Below are 27,008 nucleotides of genomic sequence, written 5' to 3' on the forward strand. Positions count from 1 at the left end.
TATCCAGGGCTTCAGGGGCCCCGCCTGACCGGTTGGAGGCCTCCGGGGTTCAGGGGGCCCGCCTGCGCAGTTGGAGGCCTCCAGGGCCTCAGGAGGCTCCGCCTGCGCAGTTGGAGACCAGTGTTCTACGGGGGCTCTACCTCGCGGAGTTGGAGGTCGCCCCTGGGGCTTCCGCTGCGCTTACCATATTTAGCCGGTACGGTGTACGTCAATGTATTACCATGGGAAGCTCCGGCGAGACCAAAGAACATTATAGATGACTGGGGATATGTGATGCAATGCGTGAAGGTTGGTCATGCGTCGGCCATTCATTGTCGTCTTTCTGATGTTTGCCCTCGGTAGTTGTCCACCCATGGCTGCACCCGTGGCTGGCTGCGACGCGGGACGAATGATGTGGCAGCAGAAGTGCTTGTTATCATCACATAGATGCGACCCGAAAAATTCCTCTCCTGATTTGGTAGTTGCCTGAAATGATATAGCTGCTGCGCGTAGGATAAAAAATCGACGCCTTAAAAAGTAACGGATCTCGTAGTGCGCTTGACGTTGCCATGCCGAGATAAAACGATACTTTCCGCAACTGCGTTAAGTTCCTTTTTTGCTTCCCTGCTTTTTTAGTTTGTTTACCATGCAGGTTCGCTGTTCAGCTTAATGCAAGCGAAACTTGGCTTATCATGTTCTTTTTGTAACTTGCTTATTACGAATCACTAACGCGCAATGAAAGAAGGACGCTTCTCGATCAGCAGTTAAATTGCCGCTGAGTTGCCAGCGGAACAGCCAGTCGCCGTAATGGCTGACACTGGCTGGCTGTCGGCTTTTGACGACGACCTAATCACATACCGTGGTGTGTTCAGCACCAGCCTGGCCGACCTCTCCGCTGTACAGGTCAGCACAGCCGAGCCGGCCGAATAGCTCTCCGGCATTTTGCCGACGTGCTCCTGACTTTCGTCTAGTTATCTTGGAGTGCCAGACTTTTGCTGACCGGCCTTTTATGTCAGATCGCATACATTTTTCAGCTTTGGTCTCATTGCTAAGTTTTGTGTATGCTTTTGTGGCACTTAGGGACACAGTGTATCGCGCTTTGTCGAAAGAGCAGTGCTTGGAGGTCTTGGGAAGACATCCTTCAAACAGTTTTCTTGAGCGATGAAATAGACGGCAATTGTCGGATTCCCCACTGCTTGACTCGACACTTTCCCCGCCTGCGACTTTGTTTACGACACGCCCAAACTGGCCGGTCCTGCCAAGCGCCGGGGCGCGTAGCATGAGTCCGTCAGGCCACCCCCCCCCCCCCCCCCACACCAGCCTCCACCTGGTGTCGGTCGCCTTCAGCCGCCCGCCCCACCGCCGGCAGCTGACGGCCCGGCGGCGACGCCAGGTGCGCGCGCGCGTCTTCTTCTTCTGCGCCGTGACGTCACTGGTGCTGCTGCTGCCGGCCGCCATCCTGGTGTCGGTGGCTGTTCAGCTGCACGTGCGCGCCAACTCGCCGCTAGCCGTCTTCACCTACCTGCTGTTCGTGCTGGCAGGTCAGAGCGAGGGGGGGGGGGGGGGGCGCCGGCTGCCGATGGGCGGCATTAAGCCGGCACCCTCCGTCAGCAGCGGCACGCTGGTTGACATTGTCCTCCATATTAGCCCGGTGATGTCAGAAGCACATCCCTGTTGCTCCAAAATGGCTATTTTGAAAGCATGCACATCCGTTGATTTATCAGTATTTTGGTATATTTTTGCCTACTCATATACTCCGTGTGCGTTCGCTGCTCAGCTCAAGCCCAACCCACGTCCTGCCCATGGAAGGAGCAGCACTTGTTTGGTGCTGACTGCTGCATTTATGTGGAAAGTGTGAATATGTGAGCAGTGGTTACGAAGATGATAGCTTCTAGAAATTGTTACAGTCGGGATGTGCCCAGCAGCTAAGTGGAAGATGTTCTCATGGTTCAGATGAAATTCGCTTTGCCTGTATGCTCGCTCGTAATTTTCAGAGCTGCACACACGCAGTCTTTTTTTACGTAGCGCTTTGCTTCCCAAATGAATTTTTAAAGAAAGTTAACGGCAAATATTCGGCCCGACCTTGTGATTTTACATGTCTTTGGCTCTCAGATCCGGCCATTTAGCGCGAAATGGTCTAAAGGCACTGAGGAACAGGTATTGGGTCTACTTCAGTAATGTAGGGAGGCATTATTGGTACATTAAACACAGCGTCCGGCACGCACCTTGGGCTTAGAAGTTCATGTGGACCGAAGGGTGGTGCGGGAAACATAAGCGAAGTGCACATTATACCGGGTGCGATCATGTCTCTCATCAATTGGCTACTCGTAACAAGCTGATAAAAAAACTCACACACCTCTCTCACCCTCCCACGAAATTTAATTTGATTGGGCGTCACGATGTCCGTTATTTTTGGTTATTTTTGGACCATTTTTAGTTATCGGTGGCTGCACGTCGAGCAAACGGCTTGGCTTGGAAGCTGGGCTGGGCGTTCCGTGTTCTCACCCAAGGATGGGTTGGGAATCCTTGCATAAGTGCAAAATTTTACAAAGTGCGGTCATGGCGCATATGAAGCATCTTTGCAGCATGCTGACTCGAAAGCCATGTGAATGAATCTGTCTTACATCCTGAACACCGCTGGGTCGCATACGAGTGAAGAAGTTTACACACAACGCTTTATATGCGGATGTGCCCACTACATGGAGTATTACTTTCAAAACTAACCGGACTTGAACTTGTGTCGTCTGACCCTATATAATATGGCAAACCCAACACGCTTACTCTATGTCTCGTAAGACATCAGAGCTGCATTTGTTTCGAACATTCAGCAACGCTCTTCCATATTCTATATTGTATATATATATATATATATATATATATATATATATATATATATATATAATCTATATTCTATATTCTATAACGCGTAACACCAACACAGTGGTGTACCTCACGTCGCCTCACGGATGTTCGAGCATCTTGCTTGCGAGGTGTTCATGTGGGCCAAAGCGGCTCGTCGTGGCGTGCGGCTCCGAATGAGGTCACCCGTGCCGGGCCGACGCCGGAGACGGCCGCCGCGGACGTAACGCTCAGCGCTCGCTGTTTGTGGTACGCCCAGAACCGTGTCGTTTGCGATGGTTTAGACCGCAGCACGGATTAATCTCACGATTAAGTGCCAGGAGTCGTGCTTCGTTCACGACGCCCGCGCGACCAACCGAGGCTGTCACGTGGGGGTGACGGTCTCGTGCGACCAGCTGATCCAGGCATGAGGCCAGGTTCATGTACCAATTCTTGCACGCATGGTAAATGGGGCGCCACGTGACTTAAATGCATCTCTAAAGCAATCAATACGTAAGTCCGATGGGAGATAAATCGTCAGGTGAACCTCACTTTCGCAGATTTCCAAAGGTAATGTACCTTAAAAGGGAGTAGCTTTCCAGCCTTTTTATCACCATGCAGAAGACGTGGGAACTAGTCCAGATTCGGTAAGATTTCTATTCTAATGAGAATTCTCACCCTCATCCTTGTTGAGAGCCCTAATTGTGCATGCTCATTTCCTGCAAGGGCGTGTGTTTGGTTGATAATACCCAATTTATGACACAAAGATGGCTGATAAAAACAGAGCTCACATAGAGCACCTGTGCAGAAACATTGACCTAGACTGTCGTGTTGTCAGCAACCAGCAAAGAGCAACAACGCATATAAGCCGATTCCCGAAGCTCTTAACTCGTGCGTGACGGTATAGCTTAAAGAGGAGTTTTTGATGAGCTTGTTACAGGGTTCGCGCTAAATGCGAGTCGATGCATTTGATGCAAATTGTTTTTTTTTTGTTTTTTTACAAATCGTAAGAACAATCAGATGGCCCTAAGGGCGATTAATGCATGCCCGGCTATGTGTCTTCGAATGGATCAATGCCAACCAAAAACACGACACATCGTGTGGGCCAGCCAAGTCCGTGTCGTTTTAGGTATTTACTTCGTTGTGCGAGTCGTTTTATGCGTTATGGTTGCCAAGGCGAGTCTAGAGGGGGTGACCACGGGGCCTTAGCTCCCCCCCCCCTGGGCCCCGAAGGGCCCCATAGGCTCCGAAGGGGCCCATATTGACGACCAGATATAGTTTTTTATCGCAAAACGCAACAAAATTGGACATCTTTGGATTTCCAAGCCACCAAGAACAGGTGCAAGCGAAAGTGAACGGCCAACGAGAAGGGAGAAAGATTTACAATTATTGAAAAAGTTAGTAATTGGAAATGCTAAGCCTTATTATGCTGTCCAGGGACCCTATGCTGTTTTCGTGGGACCTATATGCCCGCTTGCAGGGTTAATCCGATCGTGAAGGAGCCTTCCACGTTCCCTTGGCTTCTTTGTGTTTGCTCGGAGGGCCCTGCACTGTTGCTGTGCCTTTCCTGCTGGTGTGCCCAGGCGCTTTTGTCAATCAGGGGCTTTCCACGGATTATTTTTATTCGTCAGAATGGTTCTGTGAGCTATAGCCGGGGTCCCATATATATTGCCCCTGATCTCTTTGCATTTTCTCGTGGGACCCAATGCTGCTGCTGGGGCGCTATTTGCTCTTATGCCTGGACACTTTTGATCGATCAGGTTTTCCTCTACGGATTTTTCCCGCTCTCCCGAAAGGCTCTGTACATCTTTTTCCGGGGCCTCATATACCAGGGTACACGTAGTTGCTCAAGGGCCCATCATATTAGTATCGGGTTCTAAACACTTGCTCGGTGAACCGTGTGCTGTTGCTAGAGCTTACTTATGATAAGGCACCGAGACACTTGATGCTTAGGCCCCCCCCCCCCCCCCCACTTTGATTTAGGGCTCTTTCCCTTTGACTTTATTTTGGGAGAACTCTGTACTCCTGTCAAGGCTCTTGCTGTTACCTGCCGGGGTGCTCTTGATCGCAGAGGGATATCAATTCATGGTCTTGGGTAATTCTCTTTTGCTCAGAGGGTCATGTGCTCTGGCCGGGGCCTTATATGTCAGCCTGCCGGAGTACACCGGTCGTTTAGGGGCACACCACGTGGGTCTCGGATTCTTTTTGCTTGCTCTGAGGACCCTATGCTTGTTGACAGGAGCTTGTTTGTTCGTCTCCTGCGGCACTCATGATCGCCCAGGTTTAGTCCCTATTGACATCGGTGCCTTAGAGCAGCGTCGGGTAGGCGCCGATGAATTTTTACGCGCAGTTGTCGAACGTAATTTGACGCGCCGCTGACGTTGTATGCGTCATTTCCCTTGGTTATTGAATAAGTGACTTATTATACTTGTGCATCACGTTCTTAGCATATTTTGAATGGTAACATATTGTGCACTCCTTTGTGACAAAGGAAAAATTCTGCATTAGTTATCAGCCATCAGATGATTATATCGTCCAGTCAGCTACCCGTAAATAAGCTAGAAATGAAGTTCGCTCTTGGTTTTGATGGTACTTAGCCAACTTGCACTTCTTTCGTCTGTTTTTTTCCAAAACAGGTAGCTTTAAAATCCCAGGGTTTAGCATAATTGATAGAAAATGAGTGAGCTCCATGTATGTGCATACGTAACACATCTAACTTAATAGGGCCGCGCACAGAACAATGGGTTTCCGTTTATTCCTACATATATGTATGCATATATACATATATTCACATTACACACACACACACACACACACACACACACACACACACACACACACACACACACACACACACATATATATATATATATATATATATATATATATATATATATATATATATATATATATATATATACATGTTTATGCTATTTATCTGCAAATTGAATGGCCGGAATGAAAGCATATTTGTAGTGGGTGCCCCAAACTCTAAGGGGCCCTACAGTGTTTCGTGCCCACCCACCCCCTCCACCTCCCTTTGATGAAATCCTGGATCCGCCCCTGATTGTTTCATTTTGCAAAATCTGTGATTTGGAGAGGATTCTCACAAAATTTCTTACTTTTTCAATCGCCTGAAGCCGTGCTATCATTTGAGGCCTTACCGATGCGTCCTCGGCTCCTACTCTGAAAACCTATTTTTTTTAACATCCGACCGCACACCATCCGGTGAACATTTCTAATGTTGTATTGGTAATGAGCAGTTAGCTCTGGATGCTGAGTATGGCGCTCCACAAGCACTGGACCATGCTGTTGTGCTTAGAACTTCATTGATGCGTCAGATTCATTATTGTGTTAGCGCTTTTGAAAGGTCGCTTATAAGGACTGACCATGGAGTGACACAGCCAGCCCACAGCCACCGTGGGCTGGCTGTGGGCTGACCGTGGGCTGGCTGTGGGCTGACCGCGGTCTTAGCGAGCGCTGACCGCGGTCTTAGCGAGCGCTGACCGTGGTCTGAGCGTGCGCTGACCGTGGTCTGAGCGTGGGCTGCGCTATCAGCGCGTACTTGATTACTTCTTCCGTGCGAAGTATTAACTCCTTGAGCTTTATTGATGCATACAGGACCTCAACTGGCAGGCAAAATTATCTTCTGAGCATCCGGTATGACTCATTAGGTCATATTCATGATTTAATTATAGCGATTGAATCCTTATACAGTGTCGTAGGGTGAATCATCTTTAAAAACTTTCGGAGCGGTCGCCCCCGTTGCCCCGCGCCCCTGTCCCCGCTGTCTTATCCGACGCCAACAGCGGGTAGTCAGACCTGTAATGCTGAATATGTGGTGAGTCGGACAGGGACTCTGTTCCTGACAACAACATGTCGGTGTGGTCTGCATGGTGCGAAATGCGGAGCGACACCGGTGTGGAGGATGAGATCATTTGCGGCCACCTGCACCGGGAGCGCATCGAGGTCCAAGTACCGGTTCCATCTAGCGTGGCGGGAGAGGGCATAAGCCACGGCCCCTGCACAGGGACGACCACCACCGAAGCCCCCGGATGAACGCATGGCGTTCCATCACAACCCGTGCCTCAGACGAGGACGGCAGTGGATGGGCCGCCTCGCGAGCATTGGCCAGTCCGAAGCGAAGCGGCTCGGTGCCCGGCGAAGCCCCATGAGAGGACCCGACCGGCACGATGTACCCGGGTCACTGAGAGGGCAGACCCGCCGCACGTCAGGGGCTTAGCGGGAGCCGGCATACTGCGGGCTCTCCCAGCGTCGGATCGTACTGTATGGTCAGGCGGGTCAGTCGAGGGAGGAGGGGGCGTTGGGGGGGGGGGGGGGGGGGGGGCGTGAGGAGCGGAGGAGGAGGGGCCGTCAGTAAGCTGCTTCACAGGGGCCGGTCTGTGCAGTGTGCGGCGGAGGAGGGGACAGCATGCAGCAGCCTCCGTGCGGAGCTAACCGCAACGAGGCGGGCTTTGCACGTAGGTGCGCGCCTGCCGAACTCCGCGGCGAGCGGGATCAAGGAGATCCGCCTCTGCGCGGACCCTCGGCCCGGGCTACAACCGCTCCCCGGAGGCCCGTAGAGCGGACATCTGTGCTGGGCCAGAGGTCTGGGCGCTGCTGCGGCACGCCGCAGTTAAGAGCAAATTATAAATAAAAGCAAATCAAATATGTCAGCCTTCAGTGGGTCTCCAGACATGTGGGGATCGACGGACATCAGAAGCCAGACGGGCTGGCGAACCGAACCACGCCAGCTATGACGAGAACAGATGCTGGGCGAAACGGACGCTGCTAAAGGATTGCCGACTTTGCGGACGGATTAGACAATGGTTACCACCAAGGATTGCTGCGAGCGAGGCCGTACGCCGGGCTGGTCTTGAGCTATGATACAAGTTTCTACCCGAGCGGCCCGACGCCGCCGTCACACTTTCTGGAAGCTGATACCTTTGCAACCACTGATTGCGGGGTCGTGTGGACGTATAAAGCACAAGATGCCAAGTTCTTGAAATGTTCCGCTATGTAAACTGCCAGGCATTCGCAGTCTGTCAGGTCAGACGATTGTTCCTGCAACATCACAAGATCACTGCGATTTCACCTCCCCCATCGCATAGTGTTGAGATGGAAAAGGTAGAATCTTCAAATTGCAAACAAAAACGGAAGAAATGGAGCCGATTCGAGGCCTGAACGACGACGATAACGAGAAAACGGGCAATCACATAGCCAAAAATGCAAATTGATGTTCGCAAACCGTCGTCCATTTCCGTGCACGCCCATGGATCCACCTGTTCTGTGGCGCCTTTAAGGATTGGTGTCGTGCACGGCAACCAGTCCAGATAGCGTGAAGCCAACTGCGAATCTCAGCAACCAGAACAGCTGAAGCCGTGAAACCAACTGCAGATCTTAGCAACCAGAACAGCTGAAGCTGTGAAACCAACTGCAGATCTTTGCAAACATAACAGCTGAAGACGTGAAACCAACTGCGGATCTCAGTAACCAGAACAGCTGAAGACGTGAAACCAACTGCAGATCTCAGTAACCAGAACAGCTGAAGACCTGAAACTAACTGCGGATCTCAACAACCATAACAGCTGAAGATGTGAAACTAACTGCAGCTCTCAGCAGCCAGAGCAGCTGAAGAAGTGGGACCAGCTGCGGATCTCAGCAACCAGAACAGCTGAGGCAGTGGAACCAGCTGCTGATCTCAGCAAACAGAGGAGCTGGAGTACTGGAACCAACTGCAGCTCTCAGCAACCAGAGGAACTGGAGCAGTGAGACCAGCTGCACGATGTAGGCGAATGTATTAGCTGCACTTTGCTAACTGATCTGCACATAGCCCTGCCTGCTGTGCTCAATATTCATTTCACATATTTGCGTTTTTCAATGCCTTGGTTGCAGTTGCAAAGGCCGTAATTCACTATAATTTCCGAGCCTAAGCTGCCTGATAACCAGCCCTCTTTCGGGAGCAGTGCTTGTGAATTGATGCGCGAGTACTGCAGTGCTTGTGAATTGATGCGCGAGTACTGCAGTGATTGTGAGTTGATGCGCGAGTACTGCAGTGCTTGTGAATTGATGCGCGAGTACTGCAGTGATTGTGAGTTGATGCGCTAATACTGCACCATCTGACCTCCGCCTGTTACACGTTCATGGGAAGTATGCCTGGCAACGCATTGATGGAAGCTTCTGGTATCAGTTGCCGGATGTGTTTGGCTTCACAAGCTTAACTGTTAGTGCCATCTACACGCAAACTGACAACATTCACAGATGTTACGGCTCCGCTCGTCCCGCGCCAAGCAACGCGTCTCACTAGTGCGCTGCTTGCATATGGAAGGACAGATATCCGTCAATGCCGCGAAGACTGGCAGGATGAACGACTTTGAAGCACCACTCAGAGATCTGAATGCTGTTGCTCTCAGAGCCACAGGCCCTGAAACTTGTATTCTAGGAAAGAGAGCCTTGACACCTTGAACTGTCAAGAACTGAAGTTTATAGTAAAAACACAGTTTACAGGAAAGAGCGCTAGACGCTTATCGGCGGAGCCGGGTAGCCTCTAGGGTCTTCAGGGGTTCGCCCATTCCTAAACTCACCGCAGCTCCCTCTGTAACAGTCACCTCCTGTTACAGTTTCGGCCATTTGTCCCAGTGTCTGTCATCTGTTAGCATCCGTCATTAATCGCAAATGCCTCAGATCTGTCAAAGTATGTCGCCTGCCAGAATGAGTCATTTGTTAGTGTACATTTCCTGTAAGCGTCCGTCATCTGTCACAGTGGCCGAGACCTATCTCCGTGTCCGTCATTTGACACAGTGTCCGCGACCTGTCTCCGTGTCCGTCATCTGTCACGGGGATGTACGCACCGTTTGCCGCAGTGTTCGGTGTCTGCTACGTGGTGGGGCGCTCCGTGGCCGTGTGCCGGGCGGCGGGGCGGGGCTGCCGGCCGACCGAGGCCTCTCCTGAGGCTCGCGTCGCCTCCCCGGACGAGCTGGACGCCCTGCTGGAGTCGCCACCGCCGCCGCAGCCGAAGCCGGCGGCCGCAGCGGCGCCCCGCCTCCTCTCCACCACGTCACGGCCAATCCTGGCGGAGCACAGCCGACATGCTCCGCCCCCGCCGGCCGCCGGTCACCGCTAGGTGGCGCGAGCGACCAAGGCCTCGCGGCAGCCGCAGCGGGGCAGCAACTGCTGCAGTGAGGCGTCCCCGGGGAACTGCGACAATGCAGGAAGCGCGCGAAAGTGAGCTTAAACGTTATGTTATGTTTGCTTATGCTTTGATCGACATCGAGGTGACGAACCGTAATACGATTCCGCTGTCGTGTACACATGCTCCATCTGAATACGTTGTTTTTGTTGCGGCGTAGATAGTGACCGTCATTTTAAAGACCACATGCTCCATTTGCTTAATGCGAGCTGTTAACTTTAAAACGCAAGTGACGGTACAGTTTTGTATTTCGTGTGTCTACAAAATAATTAACAAAGCACGATGACGCTGTTTACACTCACTGTAATCAACACCGTCATTACAACAGTCTCCTAGCGTAATATAGTTAATTTTAGAATTAACACGGTGTAACCACCGTCAAACACTGGATCACTGAGTGATCATCCAGGAAAAAACTAAACACCCTGTAAATACGTCAACGACGCGGCTCGACTACAGAACACTTTACAAAAATATCCACATGTATATACACGAACACGCCCGGACCCACACCCAGTCGCTCGCGCGCGCGCTCAACCCTCGGCCGAAGCGGCTCTCCAGATGGGACTCTACCACACTCTACCGGAACACGGACGGGTGGCCGACTGTTGACAGCACACCCCTGGAACTGATCTGAGATACAGGTACAACGTAACCCTACCGAACCCGTGGAACAGAACGAAATCGTTGTACGCGGAGCGTGAGGGCGCGCGTGCTGTTCCGTGTAACCTGAGCAAAGCGACTAGTGGAGTGCGGGCGGCCGCGGTCGCCTCCGCTGCCAGACGCCCGGCCGCGCGCGAGCGGCCGCCACCCTTCCGGAACACACAACACGACGGGTTGTACACTGAAGCGGCGCTGGTGGCGCGCAGGCCGGCTCGGGCGGCCGCCTCTCTCACACGCGCACGCGCAGGGACACGGGCACGCGGCCACGACAGTGATCACGGGCCCCGCACGCCGCACACCGTCCCCGGGAGACACCGGCCAGTGAACAACGGAGGGCCGGAGCGGCCGAGGAGGACTCGCTGGTCTATCAGGGCGGGATCGGGGCCCTCGGGGGCCCTGTGGTCCCTCTGAACTCGCTCCAGCACATGCACACGGAAACATATCGGAACTATCTACAGGGCGTATAGCATAATCCAACTAGGTTCGCGCGTGCGCTTCGTATTGAGCTTATCCGTCGCCAGCGGTCGACGTCACGTGATAAGTTAATACAAAATAGGAACTGGTGTGCCCTCGGAGTGGGCCGTCCGCGCTGATGCCGACCCGGCCCGGCCCTGGAAGACAGGCGGCGGCGGCCCCACTGCTGCCTCTGCCTCCCTCTGTCCTTTATAGACCCCGCTCAGAGCGGTGAGTCTGTGCGTCTATCACCGGTGGGGCGGAGGGCGAGCCGCGGCGCCAACGACGTCGCCGGCGGCTCCCTCGACGGCTCCCTGCGGCAGTTTCCTGCAGGGGCCCCGCTCGGCGATCCCCTCGGACGGCTCTCCTCAGGGCCGCCTTCGGATGGCTCTCGATGGCCCCTTCGAAGGCTGCTCCGACGGCCGTGCCCTCCTGTCGCCCACGGCGGCCGCCTCCGCGCCGGCCGGCCGGGCGTGTCCGTCTAGGTCTGCCAGTGGCCGGGCGGTATGGCAGGTCGCTCGGACGCGGCCGCGCCCTCCGGCCCGCCCCGAGGCCCACCGCCGCCGTAGTCGTGCCGCGGCAGGCCGGCCGGCGGCCGCGGCAGCGGCCCGCCGTAGCCGTGGCTGTAGCCGCGGACGGCGCCGGCCGGCGGGCGCAGCAGGTCCGCGTCGTACCCGAGCGACAGGAAGTGGCGGCGCGCGGCGTCGGCGCCGTAGTCGCGCGGCAGTACGGCCCGGGCGTGCTCCGGCTCAGGCGCGCCGTACCCCGGCACGTGTCCGGCGGCGGGCGGCGGGCGCGGCGTGCCGCACACGGCTGGGTCGTAGCTGCGCTCCGGCCTCGCTCCGAATGAGTTCAAGTTGAAGCCGGACACCTCGGAATCGTCGAAGCTGTGTTCGGTGGGCAGCGGGGGGGAATCCTTGCTGAACGCGGGAGGCTGGAGCGTGCCGGCGGCCAGGCCGTGGATTCGGGGCGGGGAGCGTTCCGCCCCCTGCGCGGGCGAGTCCAAGCTGTAGCGCGCCGCCGCCGCTGCGTCGAGAGCATGGTCTAGCGCCGACGCGGACGAGTCCAGATCGCGGCCGGGGGGGCGGCGGCGTCGGCTCGAGGCTGGGCTGGTCCGGAGGCGAGGCGGCCTCGGACCGGCCGGCCCGACTCGGGCCCGGCTCAGCCCAGCCCAGCACGGGTCAGTCCTTGTAGGGCTGGCTGCCGGGAGACGGCGCGGTGGCGTACTGGGGCGAGGTGACCAGCGGCAGCGGCGACGATAGCGGCGGCGAGATGGGCGACGGCAGCGAGTTGGGCGACGGCACCGAGCCGGCGGAGTTGGCGCTGGAGTAGGCCGGGAACGCCGGCTGCGGCGAGCCCATCGACGCTGTCGGCGTGCTGATGCGCTTCTGTTTCTGTCTACTGTAACAAAGGCGACGTTACTCGTACACGGCGGTCGGCGGCGGCTGCCTTGCCCGGCAGGTCACAGACCACACCGCAGCACTGCGTCGGGGGCGCAGCGAATGGCCTATAGTAGGCCAAGGGTCTGATTAGGGCCAAGGAACAAGACTTGGACCCGCAAAATATAAAATGTCATCCGCTGAAAGCCGTTCGGAGCACAACACGCACTGACTGCTTGCATAAGCGCACAATGTCGGACAAGTCTACGTCAGCATAAGGCGAATGGCGACATCGGACGACTGGTGGCGTCCTTTCAGACACAGGGCGCTGTGTGGCGCTGGTGGGCTTACCGGTTGCAGAACCAGACGCGCACCACCTCCTTTTCCATGCAGAGCGAGCGGCCCAGCATGGAGATCTCCTCCGAAGTGGGCTTTGGGTTGTGCAGGAAGGCGCGCTCCAGAGCCACGCGTACGCCCGTCTCGATCGAGGTGCGCTTCTTGCGGCGGCGGCCCATCGAGTCGGCCGTGCTGTGCGGCGGTGTCACGTGCGACGGACTGGCGGCGGCAGGGGTCATAGGTCTCAGACAGGGGCACAGGTAGCAGGGAGCAACTGACCGACAGTGGGCCGGGGTCACAGGTCATAGGCACGTCACCAGGAGCAAAGGATTGCCGGCAGATCGGTGTCACGGGTTACGGAGTGACTGCTTGTTGACGCATCAAGGTTAGATGTCGCTGGAAGGATCACAAATTACGGGGCTGGTCGAAGGTGAAATAGAAGTGGAAGTTGTTCTATTACTTGAAGTGATCAGTAACTGATGATGATGAGTAAGTGATCAGTAACAGTAATAGACACACACGCGTGACGCGCGCGAGAGCTTTCGTTGACAACTGTTTTCAGTGCACGGTGAGTGCCAGGAACGCTTCAGAATAATTTTCCATCCGGAACATTCCCTTTTGTATTTATCCCTAGTGTTTGTCGACTGAATATAGAAAATCCAACAGGTCATAAGGGCGGCGGGGACCGAACTCATTTTCGGGTGCTGCGTCAGTCTCCAAGTATATCACGGGCACTGATGACTGAGTCGCGTGCAGATCTGTTCAAAGCACACGCTGCATTTTGCAGCGCAGCCCGTGGCTGGGTTGGCTGAACTGGTGCGCACCTGGACATCGAACTATCGGCGTCTGCCAGCCATTTTTGCAGGAGCGGTTTCAACTTGCACATGTTTTTGAAGCTGAGGTTGAGTGCTTCGAAGCGAGAGATGGTGGTCTGGGAGAAGTCATTGCCGTACATTTTCCCCATAGCCAGGCCAACATCGCCCTGCGTAAATCCTGAAATAAAAAAGGATCTTTATTCGACATCTCTGCAATTCTCTAAACATCAGTGTATCCTGCACGTTTAGAATAATGACGATGCTAGTCACAGTGACGAAAGATTCCTAGTTACGGTGAGTAATTAAGATCGATAGAAAGCAATAACCTATCTGTCAGCGCATTCCAGCTTCCTGCCAAAGCCGTCAAGTCATAATGAAACATCACCAACAACCGAGTCATCAGTATCATCACCGAAATTGACCGCGTCTCCGTCAGCTTTTGGCCTCCAAAGTCTGAAGCCTCGAAGACAGCAACGACTAGGTTTGCTTTCCTCATCTTCTCCGCTGCCCTCTGTTTGTGCAGTTCTCCCCTCCTTGCGCTCCAAGCTGCGGCGCTCGCCACCCACCGAGTTTGATGCGACGCTGCTTGAACGTCTTGGCGAACTGTTCGAGCTCCTCGAGGTCGGTGGCCTCCTCTGGCGGCGGCTCCGTGTAGCGCCGCGCGATGGTCTGCGGCGGCGGCGGCGGCGGGCCGTGCGGGCTGACCGCGCCCGGCAGCGGCAGCAGGCGTGCGCCCGGCGCCGCCGCCGGCAACGCGTGCCGCAGCGCGCCCGGCGGCGGAGGGCTGGGCCGCCGGCGGCGCCAGCTGCCGCTGCTTCTGCAGCTGCTGCAGCTGCTGCGCCGCCTGCGCCAGCTGCTGCACCTGCGCCACCTGGGCGGTGGCTGACGGTGGGCGAAACCCCTGCAGGCCGGGCGGCAGCAGGCCAGACGGCAGTAGACCCTGATGGACAGGTCCAATGTAAAAACTAATAAACCGCAGCGACCAACGGGAACATTAAGACAACCATATCAGCAATGGAATGATATCGATTCCATTATGTTCTCCAGGGCATGTATTGTTCTAAGAAAAAAAACTTGTGCAATGTGCTCTTTGCAGAACAGGCTCCGGCAAAGTCTGTATTTTTCAACGAACATTGGCGCACACTCGCGGCACAGAGTGGGGGGTTTAATCACGGCCCAATGGCGTAAGCAATTGTCGGGTGTTACGCCAGTATTCGTACCAGTTTACGTCATGCTTCTTAGTTAATGACGTAAACTGTCGCTGCTTTTGTTCCCCTTCTCTAAATGCCCTCGACAACACCCCAATCCCACAGACAGGCACCGGAGAAGGCTAGGAGTCTAGATTGTCCGCGTTGCTTATGACTTTCCAAGTGTGTACTTTCATTGTTACTTCTTACGTTCGATCGCAAGAAATGAGTTATCCATCATGATCTGCAGTAAGCCTGTAAGCCCCGCTCCCTGTGCGCCTGTGTTGCTGTAATGTCCGACCCTCCCCGAACACAACAAACACCATTCTAGCTTCCCATTTTTGATCTCGCGAACGCCAACAACGATCCACGGCCCCTCTATCCCATTTGCCGTCGGCCATCCCCAGGGGGCATTGTCTGCGAGATGTAATCTTTTGATAGCCGTAGATAAGCTTTGCACATTTGCATGAGCATAAATCCTCTTCGGTAGAGGGTGCAAAGCATCTTTACATGTAATCCGCTTGGCTTTGAGCGGCATTTCCTGTTTTACCAGTCGGGCAGCTCTCAAAAGCACGTCTTTTTTCATCAGAGCGTCGCGCCGGGCTTGTTTTTCGCGGCCAAAATGCAAACTGCCGCTCTGGCGCGGCCGGCCTCCCCTCCGCTGCATCACGCGGTCGTCCACCGGCTGCATTATGGCCTACGAAATAGGTCCGGCCGAGGGTGCCTTTATGGTCGCCGGCGGGCCCTTTGTTGGTCGAGGCGGCCATTCAGCAGCGTGAATACATTTCGGCCGGACGCATCTCCCCAAAGGTCAATATTTCAAGACGGCACGCTGAATTAGCATGCGTTTATCAGCCGGCCGCCGCTCGTAACTCATTGAATCTCGCGCCCCCCGCGCCCTGCCTCATTATTCCCCCCCCGGCGCGGACGGCTGAGCGGCGCGGGGGGCGCAGAGGTGCGGGGTGAGCTCCTCGGCGCCGGCCGCCCTGTCCAAGCAGACGCGCGCATTCAAGCAGGAGCGCCGCTGAATTCGCAGTCCGCCGTCCATCCGAATTTATCGCCGCGGAGGCCATTTGTGTCGTGCAACTGTCTTCAATATGGGAGTATTGATGCGCCGCGGCGCAGCGCCGGCGGCAATGTGTTTGGCGGGCGCGCGCGCGCGCTCGGCCGGCCGGCTAGATGAATTGGTTGCCGGCGCCGCGCTGAAAGGCGGTGACGCCGACTGAATTTACGCCCGCCTTAAATTTCGTTAGCCTGTCGGGTGGCTGGAGTGTGCTGGTTGGAACTCTGCGACAGGTACGACAGTAATGGAGGCGAGCGGACCGGGCCGGGCAGGCCGGGCCGTCTCCGGACAGGTGCCAACACCTGGGGCGGCGGCCGCACCGTCTCCGTGCTGCACCGTAGCGGCGCAGGAGCTCAGCGGCGGCCGTCCGGCTTCACGCGCGGTGGCAACGCGTGCTGGGGAACCCGGGACCCGCTGAATGACGCAGCTGTCCACCTGCGTCACAAAATGCAAGCGATTGTTTGAGTGCTCCAACCCAACATTGTTTAATTCTCGCGCGCAGAAATGAGCACAGAAATAGCAACAAAGCCTGCAAACAAAATTAGGGTGCTGGAGGCACAAACAGAGTCAAAATCTAGCTTTCTTTGATCACCTATAGACAGCGGTGGCTTCACGAAAAGTTTTCTGTACCGTACCTCACAAGGCTACCTGTACACAGCAAAGTGGTTGACAAGTACCACTGTCGGTGGGGGGTCGTGCGTGCATGACACTGATAACTCAAACGGGCGAAATGCAGCGCTGACATTAGGGGCGGCCCTGCCCGGGGCATCCCTCGGGGTTTGCTCCGTGACGCTGTGCGGACGGGCCCGACACCCGCCGGCTCGGCCGGGCACACACCTGGTTCCTGCAGGAACCAGGCTGCTGCGCCCGACAGGTGGACTGTTGCCTCCGGCCGGGCTCATCATCATGAACTGGCTGCAGCTGCTGCGCAGCGTCTGCATGCTGGTGCTAGCCGCTGCGTTTGGACGCGCCGACAGCAGAGCCTGCTGGACAGGGTGGGCGTCGAGGGCCCACCACGAGATAACACGGCAGTGGCCGCCATGATCACTGGCCCTGGTCTCTAGCTACCACCCAAACGTCCCGGGAGGGCCGCAAAGAGACTCTGGGGAGAATATCATAGCGACCACATGCACTGACTTTTGCCTTCGGAACATCGTGAGCTTTCTTAAAGGCATACTGCGACTGTGTAAAACAGTTGCTTTTCTGGAAAATCACGATTGGCCACGTTTGCTTAAAGTTGTTTCAGGTTGATTATTTCTTATAACAACGGAACTGCCATGCCCACTTGATTATCGCCTATTGTCAACGCCTGTTGTGTATATCACTTGATGTTATGCAGGTACTTGCACATGTCAAGGAAGCCTGTGCTGCCAGCAATAATTTGTATTGCCCCGTACAGCTGCATCTGGTATGGTACCACCCAATTTCACGAAGCGTTTTAATATGTCCTAAAACGTGGATCATGAAGCACCTTCGTGACGTGGACCAGCGCTCGTCCTCGTTATTCCTCCAGCCGTCGGCATCCTGTTGCCTGAAACTATTTGGAGTCCAGTGCCGGCTGGCATGAGCGGAGCGCGCTGGCAAGCTGGCGCACAAAGAGCAATCCGATACAAAGATGCTGGAGGGTCGCGACGGGAAAGCTCAGCATGGATGAGCATACGCTGGCGCGCTGCAGCTGCATACGCCGCCAACGACTGTCCATCGACAAGAGCCGTCACGATTAAAGCACTAGCTGGCGATGGCTGTACTGCAGCTTGCACACGCCGCCAACGACTGTCCGTCGACAGAGCCGTCACGGTTAAAGCACCTAGCTGGCGATGGCCTGTACTGCAGCTGCACACGTCGCCAACGACTGTCCATCGACAGAACCGTCACAGTTCAAGCACTAACTGGCGATGGCTGGAGGGATAAGTGGCCGAGCATTCAAGTAAATATCAACACAGTTGGTAGGGACGGTGTCCAACACTGTACCACATCTGAACACTTTCATAGCGTTAGACCAGCATTTACCACAGTTATCAAATCATGGCGTGTGAATTTCTGGTTAAGGGATCATTAAGGGATCTATGGCGTTAGAATTCTGAAATCGATTGTCGTGCACGGCAGCAAAAAAGCAAGAGCAAAACTCCGGGCCTAGTCAGCAACAGTGAGAATGCTCTCCGAGTGGAGAGAGAGAGCAACGCCCACCGACGTGGAAAGAACTCAGGCATCGGTCAAAAGAATGTCAGCCCAAGTTGGACATTGATCTGTGCTGTAGTTCCCAACGCGGCCCTTTGACTGAGGCTGAGTTTCCACGACGACCAAATGCCTTATATAAGGTGCCTAACAAGCAGTCAAATGCGGTCTGAATACACCTGTATATTCCTTACGTCGAGCGGTTTCGTTATGTTTCTCAATCCAGTGCGCTGGACTCTTGCGCGTCAGACCTTAGGCGGCATAGGATGAAATCCAAGGCATCTAACAAGCTTCGTCTAGTGCTGTGACAGAGTGAATACGCCCTATCAATGCGCTCCGGTCATTTAAACAAGCGAGATGGCCGGCCGGTATATCAACAAGGCGTCGAAAAGCGAAGTAAGGCGTTCAGCGCGCCGACGAATCCGCCGCTATCACCACGCACCTGAATGGACTCGCTGTTGCCGAAGCCCGCCAGGGGATTGCCGTAGGCCGTCGGACATGGGCGGCATCTGGCTGGCTGCAGCCGCCGCCGCCCGCCAGCTGGTGTGCAGCATCATCTGCTGCTGGCCCGCAGGGAGGTCGATGTCAGCTCACATGGGAGGGCCAATGTCATCGTCTGCACCACGTCCGGGCGCACAACGCCAGGTCACAGTGTCCGAGGGTTGTTAGCTTGTGGCCGTCGTCTGCGTCACAACAGCTGGTGACCGCACCGCAAGCAGGCTGAACGGAGGTAGTTTACAATACTCTGCATCGACTCACGAATACCGGGCCGGAGTCACCTCCACTTGGTTATGCATTCAAAGACGCCATTACAGGTTGGTTCTGTATACCCACCCCGGTGAGTTAAGGACTCCACCTCCGATTATATGAATGTCACCCTCGATTAGCGCAGACTCAATCTCTGATGAATTCAGAAAACCACCTCCGATGGACCCGAGCCTCATTTCATACGATTTAGAAGCCCATATCCGATGGATCCAGGGCTTATCTTTGATCGAATCAGAAAACGATCTCCGATGAACTGCAGATGACTCTATCTCATAACTCCATTTCTGAATTATTCCAAATGTCATCTCCGACGAGCCCAGGTCCATGCATGTCATGGATTCAGGATCCCGTCTCCAGCCAAACCACTCACCTCGAATGGATCTAGACATCCACATCCCATGAAGTGATCACCCATCTCCTGCCCTGCCCGGGCCCCGACTCCAAGCGCATACAGACCAACATCTTCGATGGATCCGTCATCCCGGACCTCACGGACACAGGCCCCCACTTGCGATGGATCCAGGCCCGCGTCGGAACGAGGTCAGTTTTTGCTGACAGGCGCGCGCTCTTTGTCGGCCATTTATAGATTACAAACGGAGCCCTGGGCCCGAGCGTCGCCCGGCGAAATGTCCTCATATCATACAGGGTCGGAACGACTCCTATCAAAGGTCAGTTTCTCAGCAATGTATTTTTACTCTCTTTATCCTGCAGCTCAGTCTTCTTCCTTAGTCTCCCTCGCTCTGCTCCGCCTACGTCCATCTCCTATCCGTCTACGGCGCACCCTTCGTCCTCGCGACCGGCTGCCTCTCACACCTCCACTCCTGCCGCCGGGCCGGTGCCAGCACACCTCGGCCCGCCCTCCCCTCCGGGCAGCTCAGCGTCTCCCTCTCCGCTCCCCTCGGCCGGCGCCCCTGCTTCCCTCTGGCGGTGGACATCGGCCCGGCGATGGCCGGCCGGCCGGTCAGCGGCGCTGTCTGAGCGGGCCGCTCGCCCCCGCGGCCAGTCCTGGCGACCCCCGGCCGCCGCCCGCCCGCCCCGCGGCGCCCCGCCCACGCGGCCAGTCCTGGCGACCCCGGCCGGCGGCGTCCTTCGGCCCGCGGACCCGGCGCCACCATCGATCTCGACTAATCAGCCTCGATCCCACATCCCTAATCAAAGGGTAGCGCATCATTACAAATCAATAGTAATGTTTCAACGATTGAGTTCATGACGGGCATGTGGTCGGGAACAGACGAATACTGCGGCTCAGCGCCCAGCGCCGACCTTGGGGGGGGCTTGTTACCACCCTGACGGGAGGTGCCGAGTGCTGGTCGGAGAGCGAGGCTTTCAGGAGACGGCTCTGGCGCGCGCCTGAATCGGGTTAGCGCCGGCATGCGCGCCTCCCACAGGCTGATGGCCCGCAGTAAGTCACCGGCCTGTTGCCGCTCTTACGCAACACATGACTGGGAGCGGGCCAGCGGTGACGTCATCCGTTCCCGGGGATGACGTCATCCGTCAACTTTGCTGCTCAGAATGTGTCGATCGTGATGACGCAGACAACCAGAAGCGACCTCCACGCTATGGCCACAAAATGGCGTGGAATGCCGACATGTATTCAGCATGCAAGGAGACCAACCCGTGGCGTGCTTAGCCGCCCAGTATGCGAGATGTTTTGTCTAACTCAGATTTATCTGCAGGGTGCTCATGGTGAAAATCTGCCCCGCGCAAATCTTCCCAGTTCAAGTGTGCCACCTTGTGCACTTTTCGGGACGGGCCCCCAACTGATTTCAATTTTAAAATTACGGCCTGAGCGTCATATAAAAAATACACCTTGAGAGTTTCACCTTGTCCCTGGGATCCTCTCACCCAATCATTTTTTGTGTGGAAAAATATCAGCCGTAGCAGAATCCGCTCGGCGGCGCATCGGGCTCAAACTCCTCTGTCCAGTCTGCAAGGCGACTCCCTCACGTCAGGCTCATCTGTCCAGTCTGCGCGGGCAACTCTCGCACGTCCATCTGTCTGTCTGTCTCTCGTGTCTGCCTCTGTCTCGTATGTCGTGCACGTCATGCTCTTTTCGGCTGGCCGGGGCGCCTCACCTGCGTCAGACTCATTCTGTCCAGCCATGGATTGGCGGCGATGAGCGGCCTGCACGCCGGCGGCCGAGGGCGGCGGCGGCGGCGGCAGCGGCGGCGGCGCCGGCCCCGGCAACGGCGCCGACCGCGGCGGCGGCTGTGGCGCCGTCCGCTGCGGCGCCAGGTTCAGCACGCCGTCGCCCCCGCTCCGAGTCCAGCGAGTCGTCCAGCGAGAGGTCGCCGGTCCGGCAGGCCGCTGCCGGCGCCCGGCGCCGCGCCACCTTCCGACGAGTCGCTCTTGCCGTCCTCCAGGTCGCCGTTGATGACCCGAGTCTGCGGGCGGCCGAGAGGAGGGCGGTCAGCACGCGCGGACGGGCAGGGTCCGCGTCGTCGGCGGCGCAGCTCCAGGCGTCACGACAGGGGCAGTGGCTGACACAACTCACAACTTGGAAACGGGCTGCTAGCCAGCGAACTATTGAATTAGATTGCTGAAAACTGAAGAACACGGTGCACGTTTGGTCGAGAGTGGAGGTCGGCGCACTGTCATCTCCATGATTGCTATTTCCATGAAATGCTCAGTTGGTTAGAGCGCTGCCTTCCAATTCACCGAAACGTGGCGGGGTGAGTTCGAATCGCTTTAGGCGCTCGCTATTTGTCCTCGACAGGTATGGGCTGCTGCTGGTGGCAGCGGTCGCGATAAATGTCAGATGACGTTAGAGGGCAGGACGGACCATGCCGAGCATTGCGGCACGTTAAACTCCCGCCTCCAGATTTGCCGTTGACATGGAATTGCGCGATCAGATGGTGGGGAACAGGGCTCTCACAACACGCACTGCTTAGCGTGAAACTCCGATCTCAGACATTCGTCTATTCAAAAGGTTCGCATTAAATCTTTAAAAAAATATGGTGCGATAGTCTAAATTAGCTGTACGTGATTTGGTCCTGCACGTGCATGTACACAAAATATCTTCAGTTCATACAAGCAATTACCACGAACCTTTGATGCTGTTTGTATTGTGGGATTGTGATTGTGTTATTTATCATATGCGATTTAGCGACAAAAAGGGTGTAGGATATAGGCAGGCATAACTGAGATTAGGAGGCACACATATAGAGAAACATCAGACAGAGGGATGCAAGGCGGTCTTGCACAGAATATCACAATAACAGGGTGAGTGCGTCGCGAAAAGAAGAAGTCGGGCGGAATGGCGAAAGGTGACGAAGCTTTAAGTGCCATCGGCTAGATTCGCAAAGTGAACAGGACTATGGCAAAAGCCAGAAATCTTCGCTGCAATAGGCTTTTCTGAAATCGTTCTCTCTGGCCTATGGTACTGCTCAGGATCTCAACCCACTCTGGTTCCCTGTATATCTCTCTTGGACGTAATGCAGAGAGTGTAGAGTAGTTCAGAGAACTTACTCTTCTATTGCACACAACGGAATGCGTGTCATCACGGACTCCTTGGTCCATTAGTGTCTTCAGCCACGTGCCTGGTTTTAGGTAACTTGACCTTTTGCCAGAAAGACTTCCCATCAACTGGAACTTCTATTTACATAATCATTATCCAGCTGGGGAGGGTGCTGCAGGCACCGGCCGCCTCTGGGCAGGGTGCTGGGGGTACCGGCTGCAGCCGCCTCTGGGCAGGGTGCTGCGGGTACCGGCCGCCTCTGGGCAGGGTGCTGGAGGTACCGGATGCGGCTACCTCTGGGCAGGGTGCTGCGGGTACCGGCCGCCCCCGGGCAGGGTGCTGGAGGCACCGGCCGCCTCTGGGCAGGGTGCTGGAGGTACCGGCTGCGGCCACCTCTGGGCAGGGTGCTGCGGGTACCGGCCGCCTCCGGGCAGGGCTGGAGGCACCGGCTGCGGCCGCCTCCGGGTCGCACCGCTCCAGGCCGTCACCGGCTCCGTCCACCCCCGGTGACCGGCGGGCGGCGCGGCTTGGCCGCGGGACCGGCTCCGGTGCCCCTGCAGCACTGCAGCCGGAGGAGGCGGCGCCGTTCACCCGTCCACCCCCGGTAACCGGCGGGCGGCGCGGCTCGGCCGCGGGACCGTCTCCGGTGCCCCTGCAGCGCTGCAGCCGGAGGAGGCGCCGCCGCTCACCCGTCCACCCCCGGTAACCGTCCGACGATCGATATGCCGGCCGAGCGCCGGCCCTTGCATACTGTCCGCGGACGGACGGCCGGCCGGCCGGCGCCGCTCGTTTTTGCTCGCCCGCCGCCACGGCTCGGTCAACGCACTTCAAAGGAACCCGGGACGGGCCGGCAGCCGGCAGAGATTGCGTTGCAAGCGTGGACGCACCGCGTCGGCCGCCGACACAAGGGCCGGCCGTCAGCCATCATCGCCAGCAGTTCAAAGAAGCCTGCGCCCGGTGGAAGCGGAGAAGATCCCGTGCGGTGCGTCCGCGCTGGTGCAAAATGAGCGGCGCGTGACGAGTAAGCCGTGCGGAAATCTGTGCAGTGCTCACCGAGCGTATTATGGCAAACAGCTTCTGTGCGTGCGCGACGTCCGCGCGACCCCTCGACTGTATATCGGTGTTGTACGAGTACGGGGTAGTAACGGGGTACTGAAAATGGGATGATACGCGACAGTTCCTCTTTCGTTTTCTCAGCGAATTGGGATGTGACTTTTCGCAGTTAGCTTGTAGCGAGTACAGAGGGTGGAGGCATGCTTAATTCCTGTCACAAGCAATCATTTGATGCTCCTCAAGGCCCAGAGAATCTTCCTCACTTTAAGAAGACTTTCAGATGCATTTGAAGGTTTCCTCTCCAGTCAAATTCTCCTATGTAGCTCAGCGGACTGCAAGTTCTGAAGGAGCAGGAACTAAGGCTTCCTTAAGGAGACGGAGTCCCTCTTGATGTGATCCCATCGAAAAACTGGATTTCGGTTTCATTGGCGATGACAAACATAAAATTGCGTTTGTTGCAAAAGCGTACACAGAAAATGTGCTCCAGCTTCCTTTCCATTTGGGGGATGGACTCTTACCCACAAAAGTCGACAGGCAAGTGGGAGAAGTCCGAGAAGAAAACCATTTTTATGCATTTCAGGGTGGGCTCAGCACATTTCCCTGTTTAACCCACAACTTGTTCTGCAAAACTCCGTTCCTGATATGATCGGTGTATATCACGCGAATGCAGCATTGAGCGCTTACATTAACTGCCTGTGACACAAAGTCATGCTGGCTGAAGGTATTGTCGGCTGTTGCTGCACAAACTTGTGTTTGTGCCCAGTCAACTCCCGGTCAAGCAGCCTAACTTTATGACGTCATTGCAGTTTGTTTTTAAAGCGCATCAGCCGATTTCATAGCTGACCTCGCGCATGCAACCGTTTCCATTAAATCACACCGCAGAGCCACGCGTTCGATGTGAGGTGAAAACGCGGCCGCATACTCAACGTAAGCCTACGCAGCAGCCGTCCGTGTGCTTATATCTGTTTTCATCACCTCCTCCAGGCCGGCACTAGACTCTGGGGGATACGGCGGAGCGTCCGGCACTGACGATCACTGGCCTCTGTCTCGTGATCGGTCCCCCAAGCTGCTGTCAGCCCGTGACCTGGACAGGGCTGGTCCGCCGCCGGTCATCGCTGCCGACAGACACAGTCGTCGCGTCGGCACCCACCGCTCCCCACACGCCGGCCGCCTCGCGCGGCTGCTGCACGCTCACTCAATTTGCCGGCGTAATTGAATCTTTGACTGTGGACATGTTATCTGCTGGCCAGACCGGAGTTTATTCAACAATCTCGGCCGCCTCACGCGCCGCTAGCTCTGTTGTGCTGCTCAATATATGCATAAAGCGGCGGCTGGGGAGCGGCGCCGGCGCCCCGTCGGCGCCCCCAGTCTCGCGCCGCGCTAACGACCCCGCTCCAGACGGGGGGGCGCCGGCGGCGACGCGTCGACGGCGTCGCAACAGATGCCCGCCGGCGGCCGACGTCCGTGCGCCGGTGTCCGCGTGCCGCCGGCGCACGGCCCGGGTGTGACCTCGGCGCCGGGCGTGCGACGAGCGATGTAAAGTTGATGAGGCGCCGGCCGACGCCCGGAGGCCGCCGGCTCCGAGGCGGCCCGGCCGGCCGCCGGCGGCCATCGCTCATTCAATTTGAATGGAAGTCCGGCCGACACCCGACGCCTGGCGAGGTGGCGGCGCAGCAGCCCGGCGACACTGTGGTCCGGTCCGGTCCAACGGTCCGGCGCGACAGTCTGCTCCGGTCCGGTCCAACGGTTCCGGCGCGGCAGTCTAACGAAGGTCCGGGCCGGTCCAGCGGTCCTCCAGCGTCGGCCGGGTCGGCGGCGGCGGACGGCCGGCGCCGCATCTACATTGATTCCGTATTCAGCATATGAATCGGGGCGGCTGATAGAGTCAACAGGGGACAATCAGCGCCGAGATTGTTACCGACGGGGGATATGTAAACGGCGGCGGCGCGCGGGCCGGAGTCCAGCGGTGCGTGCCGGCACCAGATAGTGGCCGGAATTTCAGATCGGCGGCGGCGGGGAGCCGGCGCACGGCCGCCGATTGCGCCGCACCCTCGCCGCCCGCGACTGACGGATCGCCGCCGACCGGCCGCCGGCCGCGACGCCCCGCCATTGTCCGGCAGACTTTGATTTTACTCAATCAACGGCTATCTGCAATCTAATTTACCTGTCCATTCAATTTCACACCGAGTCAAAGTGCTCCCTCATTTGCTGCTGATGGAGGCTGTAATGAAATCTCCCCAGCCGAGGACGGGTGACAAAAAGATGGGCGCGCGCTGGCCGCAGCCATCGACGCGACGACCCAAATGCCGGCCGCCGGCGCCGGCTCGAATATACAAAGAGCCGGAGCTGACGGACGCAAACAAAGAGCTTGCAAGCTCCCGCGGCAAAAACCGCATCGATCGGGCGTCCATTGAGGCCACCGACCGCGTCCGGTATCTACCCGCTGCCGATGCTTTACATCTCAAATTATTTTCCGGCGCGCACGGACGGTGCTCGGACGATAGCGGCTGACGCGGGCGAAATAGCCACACGCCTGCCGCCCAGTTGAAAGCGGCCGGCGCCGGTCAAATAGCCACGCGGCTGAGGGTAACAGATAAGCCGGCACTGGCCATGCTTCATACAGCCGACACTTTTATGGTTATCCAATGAGCCAATGCGGTGCGCCTGCGGCTATTTGATTGAAAAATGATTGAGATTGAAACAACATGGATGAGAGGCGGGCCTCGCGCGGATGGGACGAGCTTACGTTGATGATGTGACCCATCATGAAAGTATAATGTGGCGGAGGTGGCGGCGGCGGCGCCTGCTCCTCGAGCGCCAGCGAGCGGTAGAGCTTCGCTCGTCCACCTGCCGGCATCTGCAGACATACATTGCCCGGCGGTAGCGGTCCTGACACGCGTGATGCCACAGCACGCTGCACATCGGATGCTTTTGAGTCACCCGGCAAGGGCGGTGGTCGTAAACCTATACATTGGGAGTACTATGTGTGTTGTACCTTGTCCCGGAGGCGGCCCGTTATTCCCGCGCTGTTTGACACCAAACACGTCGCCATAATTGAGTTCCCACATTCCCCACCCTGGCGCAGCGTATCCGGTCGTTTTGCTATTTCACTAACCCAATCTCGACGGCTGACAACCCCTTCCGCAACGGATAAATCTCCGCAATTTTAGGGCTAATCTAATCGCTGAAAAATTCAGATTCTTGACAAAACACCCTTGTCGGCGTTGTAGTCACCCCGCGCCCGAGTGTTTTCCTTTTGATCGAGTGCGGCGATTTGCGATGCGCGCTGCGCCGTTTGAAGGGGGAGCGGGCCGGCCGGCGGCGAAAGGGGAGCGGCAGACGCGTGGCGAGGCGCCCGCGCCAATCGGACGCGCGTGCCTCGACGCGGGCCATCATCAGGTGGACAGATAGGGATGGAGATATGATCGAAACTGCCCAAGGATGAAAACAGATAAACCGCAACAAGTCAGCTGTCGGATTGATGGACGGAGGGGAGCGAAAGGGGTGGCGCGGACCGGGCCGCATCTGAGACGGGAGACCGCCGTCCTGTGTCCGTGCGTGATGATGGGGCTGCATCGTCAGACTCCGAGAATGGGGTGCAAACCGGCGGGCAGTCCTAACACCCTCATGCCTGGTTGTTAGGGGGGGGGGGA

General features: G+C 56.7%; 2 protein-coding genes and 1 pseudogene across 2 annotated transcripts; 1 reads left to right on the forward strand and 2 right to left on the reverse strand.

The window, feature by feature from the left end:
• The first annotated feature begins 547 nt into the window (after nt 1–547).
• LOC119108311 (uncharacterized) lies at nt 548–10,290 on the forward strand. The gene is made up of 3 exons (XM_037231890.1): nt 548–882; nt 1,349–1,520; nt 9,681–10,290. The coding sequence occupies exons 1-3, from the start codon at nt 787–789 to the stop codon at nt 9,938–9,940; spliced, it is 528 nt and encodes a 175-aa protein (XP_037087785.1). The 5' UTR covers nt 548–786; the 3' UTR covers nt 9,941–10,290.
• Nucleotides 10,291–12,303: 2,013 nt separating this feature from the next.
• On the reverse strand, nt 12,304–21,449 carry LOC119099936 (POU domain, class 2, transcription factor 1). The gene is made up of 6 exons (XM_037223032.1): nt 21,438–21,449; nt 21,138–21,229; nt 14,219–14,346; nt 13,662–13,830; nt 12,853–13,056; nt 12,304–12,523 (listed from the first exon to the last, which is right to left on the reverse strand). The coding sequence occupies exons 1-6, from the start codon at nt 21,447–21,449 to the stop codon at nt 12,304–12,306; spliced, it is 825 nt and encodes a 274-aa protein (XP_037078927.1).
• A 2,897-nt stretch (nt 21,450–24,346) lies between these two features.
• LOC119099944 (protein nubbin-like) overlaps nt 24,347–27,008 on the reverse strand; it is a 12,283-nt pseudogene continuing 9,621 nt past the window's right edge.

Source organism: Pollicipes pollicipes, unplaced genomic scaffold, assembly GCF_011947565.3.
Source record: "Pollicipes pollicipes isolate AB1234 unplaced genomic scaffold, Ppol_2.1 Scaffold_2555;HRSCAF=2994_pilon_pilon_pilon, whole genome shotgun sequence".
Classification (NCBI taxonomy): domain Eukaryota; kingdom Metazoa; phylum Arthropoda; class Thecostraca; order Pollicipedomorpha; family Pollicipedidae; genus Pollicipes; species Pollicipes pollicipes.